This window comes from Taurulus bubalis, assembly GCF_910589615.1.
Source record: "Taurulus bubalis genome assembly, chromosome: 6".
Classification (NCBI taxonomy): domain Eukaryota; kingdom Metazoa; phylum Chordata; class Actinopteri; order Perciformes; family Cottidae; genus Taurulus; species Taurulus bubalis.
Window position 1 is genome coordinate 25,682,950 of NC_136594.1, and position 12,934 is coordinate 25,695,883.

Here is a 12,934-nt window from a genome sequence, read left to right on the forward strand (position 1 = left end):
ATCACATCTTAGCGTCCCTCCCCCATCTAAACTTTAAGACAGACTTTAACAGCTTCCAAAGGGTCTTTAAAAAAACAAGTCAATACAATACTAGTCTGAGGGAAAGCAAGGGCGTAACATCTCTGTTTCGAAGGACGCTGGAGTCACTTAGATTGGGCTTGAGTTTAGCCGGTCAGCAGGACAGAGTGCTTTCACTCTGTCCTGTGACAAATCCAGCTGGAGGCAACAGGTTGGACGCCGGCCGACAAAATCAAAGCACGCGCTTACCGATTCAGCAACGAACACATGCAAATATTTCGTACACAGGCAAATAACAATTAAAAACAAAACTCTTTCAATCAGAATCAAGACCTCTTAATATAACCTTTTAGTTTCAGAAGTCTCAAAACAATCCACTGCAGCAGATGATCAAACAGGAGACAACTATGCAGACTTGTCTGAAATGAATACTTCTTTTCAGGAATATGCAGGCCCAGGTCCACGGAGAGGGAACACTTGCTCTGTTGCACAACATTAAAACGTCCTCGGGGGATGCTGCCAAAACAACACCTCTGTTCGGTCACTCTAACTTCTTCTTTTCCAGAATAACCAAACTGCCTGTATCACTGTGACATGCTGTGCCAAGAGCAGCCAGCCCCTGCAAATTGTCTAACTGGAGTTGTTCAGAGTTATATAACAAAGCACTCGTAAGTTCTGCGTACACAAGCGGTTTGCTTAGTCGAGCCCACGTTTGCCTTACACATGAAAGAAGGATCCCATACAGTATATTAATCAAACACTGGTATCGGATCGGTATCAAGACCGGAAGAGTCCAAAGAGGTGAACCCCAAATCCACAGACGGTGAACCGTCAGTGAGCATCACGGAGCTCGTCATGAAGGCGACCAGCAGGCAGTAACATGAAACGCACTGAGATTCTCCCTCCGGGGTGAAATTGTTTCACAGGAGAACATGTTGCTCAACAGGCAGACCGAAACGTCACTCCGACAAACCGGCTTCCTGAGTCTCCTTTTGTAGCTGCTGCCGGATCTCGGATCATTTGCGCAATTAAAATGTACATAGAAGTTTGACACTGAAGAAGCAAGAGGTGTTACCCCTCCTTTACGCCAAGTTAAGAGCAAGCGAGCACTCCAGCGCACGTTTGGTTCAAACCGCACCAAAAGAGAAGAGATTTGACGTTGAATGCAACTCAACTGGAGACGAAACAACAAGAGGACCCATCGACTGGCAGGAAATGTGTCTATTGTGATAATCGGTTCATAGTTTAAACCATTTCCCCCCAAACTAAAATGCCCCAAAGTTGCATATTTCAGCTTCTCAAATGTGGAGATTGTGTGCCGTTTTTTTTTGGGTTGTCTTATATTATTACCGTAAATCGTAAATGTACTTTCTTTCTGGGGTAAAATAAGCTTTCTGGAAGCGTCACCTTGGGATCTGCGGATTAGTACATTTTGACATTTCACAAACCAACCAGCTACGAATATTATGATATCCACAATCTGCAGATTAATTTCCTATATCAATCAATCAGTAAAAAAAAAAAGTTCATCACAGGTCGGTGTTATATAATGATTATAAAGAAAAGGCAAGATATGATCACAATTGAGAAGCTGGGAAGAAATGAGAAAATACTTTGCATGAACAGGCAATAAACTATTATTTGATACAAGTTTTTGTTTCTTTGTGTCAATAAACTAATTAATGAATGGTCAAATGTGTCTACATCTCTAACTTGATACACCTTTAAATGAAGGGTATTTGTCCTGGCGGGAGGTGCATAACATAAAAATAAACAGAGCATGAATATTTACATTAAGTGGGTAAAGTGAAGCGTGTGATCCAAACACAGTCTCTCAGTGTTGTGGGATGAAGGAGCATTAGACTCGTCAATAGTCGGCTGTAATTGATGGAGTATACTTAGGGGACCCTCTGGTAGACCCCCGCACCTCAGTTTGAGAACCACGGCCTGCAATCCCTGGGATGCCATTTGACAGAGATTGCAGATCTGGAGTGAGTTACAAACAAACACACGAGCGTCTATCGTGTTTCCCGGGCGGGTTTTGGTTGTTTTTGTTGGCTCTCCTTCAGTGACTCATCGTGAACTCTTCACCGAGCTCAGCGCTGGAACTGTCTGTACCAAAACATGACCCAGAAGAGCAGCCGGGTCCTTACATAAACCCAGATGCATTTAGACTTCCGCGCCATTACTCGAACATTAAGAGCGTCAGACAAAGCAAATACAAAACCGAAATTCAGGGTAACAGACGTGAAGAAGAGTCGTTTTTTTTTTTTTTTTTAAATAACGTTAAATCCCGTGTTTGGTTTGCGACGAAAAGTGAACTCTGTGTGTCCCATTCATGACGAGGAGAAAGCAGCTCGAGACGCCACAGAAAACAAGTTAAACGTCTCGGAAACGGAGCTGACAGCGAAAGAGGCTCCTAATAATAGACGGGGCAACGTAACGGCGGAAAGCCGCGACACAAAACACACAACATGCTAACAAAGCGCCGTGGACACGTGACGCGACGGGAAGCTTTCACTAACGGTCATGGCGCGCGAGCCAACGGTCAACGCTCGAATACGTATTTAGAAAGAAAGAAACTCACGTTGTTTAGTTCATGTCCTCCATCGCGGTCTGCGAGCTGTGCGCCACATAGAAGAAGTGTGAGGGAGGGAGGGAGGGAGGGAGGAGAAGCTGTAACTCACCGTGACTCAGCATTGTGCCGGCCTCCTCTCGCCTTCACAATAAGAGTCCGCCTCTGTTGACGAGTAGTGGAGCCGAGTCGTCCCGAGTCGTCCCGAAGGAGGGGGCTTTTATTGAGAAAAACCGAGGCCCAAAACAACAACACAACTGTAGCGTCAACGTCCATCAAATTTATGTTGAAGCTACAGTTGTGTTGTTGTTTTGGGCCTCGGTTTTTTAAATTCAAATTCTACAAAATACGACCTGCATACTACATTGGTCACATGTGTCCACTGTTGAAACTAAGGGATATTGGGGAATAATCCCCAGTTCATAATAAAATGTGAAATTAAATAAATAATTCAATACAAATAAATAATACTCATATACACTGCACATACTTTGCATTTTTGCACTTTCTTTATTGTTTCTTTTCCTAAAGTATTACGCTTTACTGTTTTGTTTTGTTGTATATATTGAGTACTTTGCATTTCTGATATTTTTTGTGATATTTTGTATTTTGATTCGATTTTTTCTGTGACAAGCGAATTTCCCCTCAGGGATAAATAAAGTATCTATCTATCTATCTATCTATCTATCTATCTATCTATCTATCTATCTATCTATGTCTATCTATATCTATCAATCGATCTAAAACAGGGAATTGCTAATTGCAATTAAAAACAATAAAACAATAAAAACATATGTTGCTAAAGAGACATGACTATGATCTATCTATGTGGTTCATGTTGCTTGATGAGTGCTTCTAGATGGATCCGTCCTTGTGATTGGCTGCAAAGGAACACAGCCGATGAAAAAAATATGCTCCGCGCAGTTGCTGACACTAGTAAATTTCCCCCTCTTGCAAAATACGTAATTCGGGTCAACACAGGATACAGACTACTCTTTTCTGGGCAACAGCCACAAGGTGACGCCAAAAGCCAACTATGACAGCGCAGGCGCAAAAAGACCTACATCAAGTTACTGGTTCAAAATCATGATATGCTCACAGATGAGTTGCGGGAGTGAGCTGTACAAAAAATATTCAAGCTTTGTTAGGACCCATAGATAGAATCCACAGCTGATTAAACCAAATAATCAGTGCTGTAAATCCCTGCTCCCTCAGGGTCAGTGAAATTGATGATGAAGCATTAACAGTCATGAAAAACCCATGATGTGATGTGACAAGCCTTGAATCGGCCTTCACCAACAATTCCCCAGCTGAGCGATGACGGCGCCCTCAGTCTGTGTGTTTAGTTCCAGTCAGAGGAATTAGGTGAGGCTAGCCTTGGGGCTGCAAAAGGAAACTCCTCGACGAGAGTCACACGGTGTGTCTGCTCTCCATTCTGAGGATCAGTTGTGTCATTTACTTTTCATGTACATGTTTTATATTTTGTATATTTTGTCTGTGGTTGGGACAGTCCTGGCAGATGACTCGTGACCTCCAGCCGTCCAGTTTGTTGAATGATTTCCGCAGCAGGAAGGAAGCTGGAGGGAGCGGGAAAGATTCCCTGCTGACCTCTGTCAGCGGGCCCAGTGCTGGTGGATCCTTTGAGGAATCAAAGGTGTCCCAGTGCCATGTTGTCCTTTTTTATTTAAGATAAGTATGTCTGTGGGTCACTGAGGAGGTAAAACTTGGAACTGGGAACTAGTCTGCAGGAGGTCTAAACGGTACCACTAGACATGGCTTTGCATGAAGCTGAATGTCTTAGAGTTGCTGATCTTTTTCCTGTTTGAGGTGTGAAAAGTCAGCATATGCCCTAAATAGAATATTGCACATACTGTGTATATCAACACAAGCTGAAAATGTTTGAATATCACACCACACTTATGTTTTGAGTCAGAGGGATATGTCATATTAATAGTTTTGATATGAAAGAGGGCAACACTGCAGCACTTGTGGATGCAGAAAAACAAAATCAAGACTCTATTTCACATTTGTCGATCTTGGACTTTGTGGCATTCATAATAAACTAGAAGGCAGTGTTTCTTAAAGGCATGATCGGGGGGAAAAGCCAAGGAAATGCCGCACAATGTATCTCTTGAACTGCGCCCTATTTAGCTGTCTTTGTCAGTCCTTGCTGAAGTAGGGAACACGCAAACTTGAGTAGAACTGGCAGCCTGTTGAGTTTTTCCTGTCTGTGCAGCAACATTAAAGCCAGCTGCATACGATCTTTCTTTGTTTCAGCACGGACAAGCGTGGACAGCAGGTCAGAGCGAGGCCGCGGGCAGTCTCCCCCATGGGGGGACAGAAAAGGGGAAAAAGAGAAATTTAGATCTCTGTTAAAAATATAAAAAAGTGCTGTGTGGTGCCCGAGACATGCAGAGCAAGATGAAGGCTGCATGCAGAGCAAGATGAAGGCTGCATGCAGAGCAAGATGAAGGCTGCATGTGGGCCGATTCCAAAAGCAGATGTGAGACAAGGGGGCCGACTTCCTGTGGTGTCTTTTCAAGATCTGTTCTTCCATTCAGACAACCCTCACACAGAAACGCACACAGTGTAATAACAAACCCAAAAGGTCTTTGGAATTCTTTATGAAAACATTTTATTTCTTTTATGAAAAGAAAGGTAAAGTTTTTCTTGTTACAAAATACATATAATTTACAAAACAGATGGTATGAAAAGTCTTCAGAAATACAAAAGGTTCACTACACGAGTACAAAAAAAAGTAAAAAAAAGCACACCGCCTCATTCATCCATTAAGTTCCTGAAAGACTGCACTAAACACAACATCCGTGTAAAAATAAGGACGTCAAAGTGATTTTGTAATAATAAAAAATCCGTACCCTAAACTAGAACCGGAAACATTCTGTCAACATGATGGATAGTGAAGGGAAGTATTGGAATAATTGCACTGGTTCCGTATGGTTTAGCTTACGAGTGCAAGCACAATATTTATCGTTAGACGTCCTGCAGCTGCATGATGATTAATCACATCCACAACTTTGTTTGTGAGTTGAAATCTTGAAAGTAATCTTTTATGTTTAGGCTTACAGGTGATGCAATTGCAGCTGATTTCAGTTACACCATCAGCATGTCATGATGGGAAGAAAGCCTCCGTTACATTGCATGATGACATTTTGTTGTTTAGATCGCTGTTGCAGTTTTCCTGCATGTGCTAGACTGACATTTACATCGGACACCAAACCCCAATGAATCTCTACTTAGCGTCAGATAGGTTAACCGCCTGTCATTTCAAAACAGCGGAGGGGGGATTTTAATGTGGTGCCTCCCTCCTACAACGATACCACAGCATTCTTCACTGAGCTGTGAGGACAGTTAAGAGTGAGCGCCGTCTCTCTCTCTTAACTGTTATCGCTCAGTCTCCCTGCATCACAGATGTGTAGCGGTGCCTCGCGCAATTTTATCTCAACAAATCGGACAACCCGTGGGCCTTCGAACCAGCGAAATCCAGGTGTCTGCAGATGCACAGATTGCACACATGGCACGCGTTTGTGCTGCATTCAAGGCACTTCAATAAGAACGTTGACCCAGAACACGTGACGATCACTTTCGGTTCACAGACGTCTCCTTCCAGGCTTCGACACAAACTGTGGAACCACGGGGGAAATTTGAATCCGAGGCCGCTTCTCCATTCATTGTGATATTTCAGTGCAAATTAGTTAAAGGGACTAATCCCAAGCATCTACTTGTAAGAAAAGTGTGTTTGCTTGTTCACATTTGAGTGGCATCCTTAAGGCAGTTTGTTTTGTAATCGTCTCACAATGAAGTTCTGCACCACTTCTGACTGTCGACGTGAGTCATTTGTCCAAACAAAGATTCTCTCGTGCCTCTAGAGTAGTTCATACACCCTCTGTTTCGGTCAATGCTCCTAAATTTGACAACACCAGTCCTGCCTCCGCTCTATAGAAGATGTGCTACATGTCGTCTGTTCAGGAGGGGGAAACCAGTTCACACACTTGGACTCGATCAGTCAGTCGCAGTCTTTATGACTTGAAGAGTTTGGGGTAAAAGGCCTTGATAGGTGATGGAGTGGTGATAACGTTCCCGGAGGAGATGGTCGTCTCCATTCCCCCCTCTAATTTCTGGGACGCCACCTCAGATTTGCTAAAACTGCACTCCAGGAATGGCATCCCAATCTTCTTCACCTGGCCGTCCCGGGTCATCAGACACGGCCGACAGAGCAGCCTCAGAATGGCTCTCCTCATGTCCTTGCTGGTCAGAGTGTAGATGATGGGGTTGAGGAGCGAGTTGACCATCGCTACTCCCAGGAAGTAATCGGCCTTGTAGAGCAGGCGACAGCTGTGGGTGGGGCAGAAAAAATCCAGGAGGAGGAGGACGAAGAGGGGCAGCCAACAGGCGATGAAGACGCCGAGCACGATGGTGACCGTCTTGAGGAGAGCGATGTACTTCTCCGATTTCCTCGCCAGGCCTTTCCTCACGCTGCCCGACAGGCCCAGCCGCTGGCGCTGCGTGTTGGTGCGGACGATTCGGAAGACTCTGACGTAGAGCACCACGATGGCCAGGAGCACCGCGCTGAACACAGTCACGCAGAAGAGGATGTAGCTCTTGGCGTAAAGTGGGAGGACGGTTGAACACTGGTCCAGCCTGCGGATGCAGTTCCACCCCAAAATCGGCAGGACCCCCAAAAACCCTGCCAGCGCCCAACTTGCGCCAATCAGTGCCAACATCCGCCCCCGCTTCGCCCCGTGGTACGGCCTCATGGTCACCATAGTCACATGGCGTTCAATTGCAATGGCCAGCAGACTGATAATAGAGGCGGCCAGAGTGATGAAGACCCCTCCCTCCCTGACGAACCAGAGCAACGGCGTCAGCTTCAAAGTATTAGCCCCGGACATGATGATGTTGGCCATGTATGTAATCCCGGCCAGCAGATCAGAGAGAGTCAGGTTGCCCAGCAGGTAATACATGGGCAGGTGGAACTTCTTGTTCCTCCAAATGGCGATGAGAACCACGGCGTTCTCCAGGACGATGAGGAGACACACCACCAGGAACGCAATGCCCTCCGGTTTGAGTCCTTCGCGGTAGCGGTCTTTCTGCAGCTTGCCGGTGTAGTTGTAATGCTGCACGAGCACCGAGTTGTCCTGGTATTCCCAGTAGAACTGCAAGTAGCCGGGAGAAGAGGCGATGGGGGAGGTGGGGAATATGGAGGTAGAGGGAGCAGAACTTGAAGCCTCCATGACTTGTGTTGCTTTTCTTCTATTCTGCCTGGAGTCAGCGGCTATAAAGTCATTTTTGTTGACATGCTTTTTGGCAGAGCTGTGATGAATGTGTCCAAGTACAAAGAAAAAAGACACACAGCAAAATGTCTGAGCTCCTTCGATAAAGGGAGGGATTACATGAAGTTGGTACAGCCTAATCCCCAAGAAGCCCTAAGTGTTTTCCTTCCCGCCAGAAGACGGTGCTCTTGAGCTCCGTTGGTCCTGGTTAGAGGGTCCAGACGCTGCAGAAGGACATGAGAAGAAAAAAAAGCATAAAAAAAGATGGAAAGAAAGGACACAGAACCACAGATAGCTGAAACCACGACCCTTCAAGAGTAACTCGAGAACAGCACAAGATTCATACTTTTCAAAAGGACTCAGTCAACTTGCAGTGACATTTAAGACACTTGGCCACATAAAACGCGATGAGTCAAACAACATGAATCACAATTCACATAAAAGCAGCGCGTAGGCTGGTGATGTCAATCCTGAAGCTGTCTGTGTCTGCGTCTCTTCCTGACACATGTATACAAGCGTATTGTTAATAGATGAGTTGAATGCATACTTTACTATGTCATGTGTGTATTAAATTGTGACGATATGAAACTTAAACTTAGTCGTGACCTCATGAATGCGATATGAAAGGGCGGAGGGATATTTTTAATGGCAAATATCCAGCCGTTGCAACTGTGTTTAAAGTGCATGTCAGTCAGTGTGAGGTTGTTAGACAGGAACCATCACATCATGTGGACTTCATTTGGCACACATGCAGACGTCCCTCCATCCCAGCATCATTCCACCTTCACAGCATAGATGAGGTGTGTTTGAAGTCTCCCACACATGCAAATACTCTCAAACAGTCCAAAGTTGATGACATTTGCAAACTGTAACCCTAAATATACTTAAGGTTGAATTATTCAAGCCGACAATGTTAGCGTTAAAAACAATCAGGGGTGATTGGGGTTGCATTCCTTTGCGTCTATGTCGTGAGAGGGTCTGTTTTTCTCGCCTCTTGAGTCATATGTTAACATTTAACAAATGGTCTGGAGAGTTTAACCCATCCAATCTGTTGCCAAGAATTTGGGAAATTCATATGATTTGAGTGTGTTAGTATAAACAGCTGAGCGTAGAGTTTCCTCGATAGAACGGATTGAATCTACATCATGGATAAAAATATGAATGAGATCACGAGTGACTACCGGAGTCTCGAAGTCAGTTATCCAGGATGAGATTTGATCGAGAGAATACGTGTGTTATAATCACAGGAATCAGCATTTGTGTTTAGAATAATGCCAAAGATTTTTCTTTCAAAAAATGTCAAACAAGCAAAAGTTTCTTTTGCACCATACATTGTTTCCTATAACATTCAGTGGCAGCCTTCCTGTTTTCCTCAGGTGTAAATAGTGCCACCAAGCAAAAGATTCATTGAAACATTACAAATAAATCTTCATTTTGAACCAAATCACAAACAATCCCAGAAAGGTAATAAGTATGTTAAAAAGCAATGTTAGCAATTAAAACCAGACACGAATATAACCGTTAAAAAAAAAGATCTGAAACCAATGCCAATGATAACATCACCTGTCACACAAGAGAAGAGAATCACTAGGAAGTTACCTGGAAATTGATGTAGAGTTTCCCTCTATCACCTCATCTGCTTGTCACGGAGGAGAATCCAAACACAGGAACCAAAACAGTCACAGGCAAACTGACAAGGCAGAGGGAGTGCACCGAGACTTAGTTGAAACATGCAACAGCTAAAGGGGGTTGGACTTAAACCGAACTCTCTCTCTCTCTCTCTCTCTCTCTCTCTCTCTCCCCCCCACACACACACGCACAGACAGGCCCACGGCAAGAGGATTTCTCCTGCCTGCGCACCATAAGATCTCTTCCTGATGACTGACAGGTGAGGAGGACCCGGAGCGATCATTACATTGGGATCTCACTGCCAGTGTAATCAGCAGCTCCGATTACACTGCCACTGCATGGCTGTGGCACTTATTCACGTCTCAAAAAGGTCAAGTAATGTCATCGATACACAGTCCTTCCTGATTTCATCACGAAGACAACATTCATGACAACACGATGACAGCGTAAGAAAAGTTGTCAGTCACACTCAGGACCCCCTCCTCAAATGTTCCCATAATAAGTTACATATCTACATGCAATGTACAAGACTGCAGGCGCTTTGTCATCAGACAGTTTGAAGGAAACATTTGCAAGGCTGCAAAAACGTCAACACATTGCACTGAGAACAATCAAATCCTGTAAATCAACCGTTTGTTCTAAATAAATGAAAGCTGCAATTACGCTTAGAAGAACCGGTTTTGAAAAGACGCGGCTCAGTAACAATTCCCCCGAACTCCCTGAGCCAACTGAAATGCATAGCTTATTGTTCTTCTCAATTTGGGGTTTTAGATTTATTGCTCCCACGATTATCTGTTCTGCAACCCCCTACTTATGCAGCCAGGGAAGTGAAGCGAATCCGATTCACATGGCTTATCTAGCAGTGGCTTCCCAATTCAGCGGGATTTCGGCGTGCTTTGACACGCTTCAGAGGCTCACCTGCAGAATATTTTCTCAGAACAGAGCCGAGAGGGACGCTGCACGAGCCTCAACGGAAACGTGTGTTAGTTTGCTCTTGGTACGGTTTTTGTTCTGCTTGTAGAACAGAAACACACAAACTCACTGACTTTTGCATTTGCTGTAACATCTATTTACTTTCCTAACTCACAGTGTGTGGACTGTTGTAAGTCCTGCTCTTTATCCGGCTGATGCACTACACTACAGAGGCCGACTATTCAAACCTGTTTGCTGTGTGATTACCCGGTTTAGAGGAATAATCCTCCTTTATACTGTACTTCTGAGTGTGGACAATACACAAGCTTCTTTCTTTTTTTTCCCACCTCTTATAGTTCCCACCGACTCTCTCTGTCTCACATGGCCTTCATACAAATGTGTTTATTTTTTTGCGACTGACCAGGTCAAGGGCCTCCTCTTTGGCCCCTGATAACGTCAGCCCAACGCGACTGCTGACATTCTGGCTGCGTTTCCATTCAACTGTCAAGCAAATTTGACACCTTTATTAATGCCGTTGGGGGAATTCTTCTCTGCATTTAACCCATCCTAAGTAATTAAGGAGCAGTGAGCAACTGGAGGTTCAGTGTCTTGCTCAAGGACACTTCGACATGCAAACTATAGAGAGACCGGGGATCGAACCGGCTACCTTGTGGTTTCAGGACGACCACTCTCCCCATGAGCTACAGCCGCCCCAATTTAGGAATTGTCAAAACGAAGTTGTGCACGATTCCATAGGCTGGTTTGGAGCGAATAAACAGTGTAGCTTGGTTAGAAGTTGGAAACACGGCAGGGGAACTCTATCAGGAGGTCATCAAACAGTAATATCCTGTCAGAGGCCTCACATCAAAGCCTCAGACAGAAACGGGGGTCCGACACTGAGGAGGAGTCGTCTACCAGACGGACAGGACGCTCATACTCTGCACAGGAAGGAGCAGCTGTCCTCTTTCATGTCTCCTCGTCATTCGTGTGTTACTCAGTCTTGTCTGTTTTCCTGTTACTGTTTCGTCTCTCTCTCAAAATCACACTTTTCCAGATTTTCTTTCAGTCCTCCCTGAACTCTTCCCTCCACGTTTCTGATTTCTTTACTGCTCAGCTTTTCTGTGCAGCAACACTGGAAACACGCTCCACATGGATTTCCCTCTCTGGTATTCTTAACGTTTGTTTTGGGCCACACACACACCGCTGCGATGTCGACTGCTTTTTGGGTGTGGATGTTGACCTTGATGGACCAGTTAGGTGACCGACAGGACCCGTTTGGGGGAGGGTCGCTACCGCCGCCCAGATGATTTGACTCTCACGCTGGAGTGACGTTATAATGGCGTCTCTAAGATGGCAGCGCCGGCGGCGACAAGTGTCAGCTGTAGTGTTAATATTTTTACGACCTTGATGTTTCTCAGCCTGAAGAGTCTGAAACCCAGGACCACCTACAGTCTGAGAGTTGGAAACTTAACTCATATGGCATCATTTCTTAAATTCTTAAAGTTTGGCCTGCACTGCAGCCTGACCTGCACTTCATCCCAGCGCAATAAAACATTAAAATATCTGTCAGACCTGTCAGACAGAGGGGGGTTGAGAGGCGAAGATATGAGTCTGGCAAACTGGGCTTCAAGACACCATCTAAATGTTTTTTTGCCTGCCAAGTCCACTTCAGTCCTCTTCTTCATCACCTAAACACTTCAGGCCGAAGTCTCTCTGAGGCTATCGCACCGCTGCCCCTCCTGCCATCTCTCACCACTCAGTCCTCTGTCCTAATCCGCTGATAAGTCCCCAAAATCTGGACGAGCCAGACTAGCCCTGTGACGATAAGAAAACATTCCTCGCTGCTTGCAAATGTATCTCTTTATTTTTTCTTCCTATCACACACAGCAGCAGAAGATTGTCCCTCTCCTCTCCTCTTCCACTTTCATCCTCCTTCCTCCACATTTCCATATATCCTCTCCGAAGCGTGATGTTTACTTTCCAGCATGCGATCACTCGATGGGCTCGCCGCGTTGCAGTGCATGACCTAAGACAGTCCAACCCACTCATCAGCGCATTGTTTGTTTGGATTTTCCAGCCAGCTTGCTGCGGCTTTTCGGGGGCCATACTCAAGGGGAATTTATGAGGATCTGTGCTTATTTGAAGTGCTCGCAGGGCACTGTGGCTTCAGAAGGAGGGATAAGCCGAGGAAGGAGTTCAGAGGAAAAGTTGAGGGAGGAAGGGAGGGAGGGGGTTGTGGAAAAGAGATACAGGCGATTTGGACGCTGGGGATTTGCAGCGAGGAGCAATGAATCCTCACAATTAAGCTCCTTTCTTGCAGGAAATGGCCCCCCATTGCTCCAATTACAGTGATAACAGCAGATAACACCTCGGACAAGGGGACACCAGTGATTCTGTACTGGCATGTGTCTGCAGTGTTCATGTGGTGGTTTCCCTCCTCTCAGGTCACAGAGAAGTCTGTTGGCGATCCGGTCTATTTCTCCTGGCTCGGCTGCGCCTCAGTGCCCAA

General features: G+C 45.3%; 1 protein-coding gene across 1 annotated transcript; it reads right to left on the bottom strand.

The window, feature by feature from the left end:
• Nucleotides 1-6,630: 6,630 nt before the first annotated feature.
• On the bottom strand, nt 6,631-7,845 carry s1pr5b (sphingosine-1-phosphate receptor 5b; the record flags this gene model as incomplete). Its single annotated transcript, XM_079219816.1, has 1 exon — nt 6,631-7,845. The coding sequence occupies one exon, from the start codon at nt 7,843-7,845 to the stop codon at nt 6,631-6,633; it is 1,215 nt and encodes a 404-aa protein (XP_079075942.1).
• Nucleotides 7,846-12,934: the final 5,089 nt, after the last annotated feature.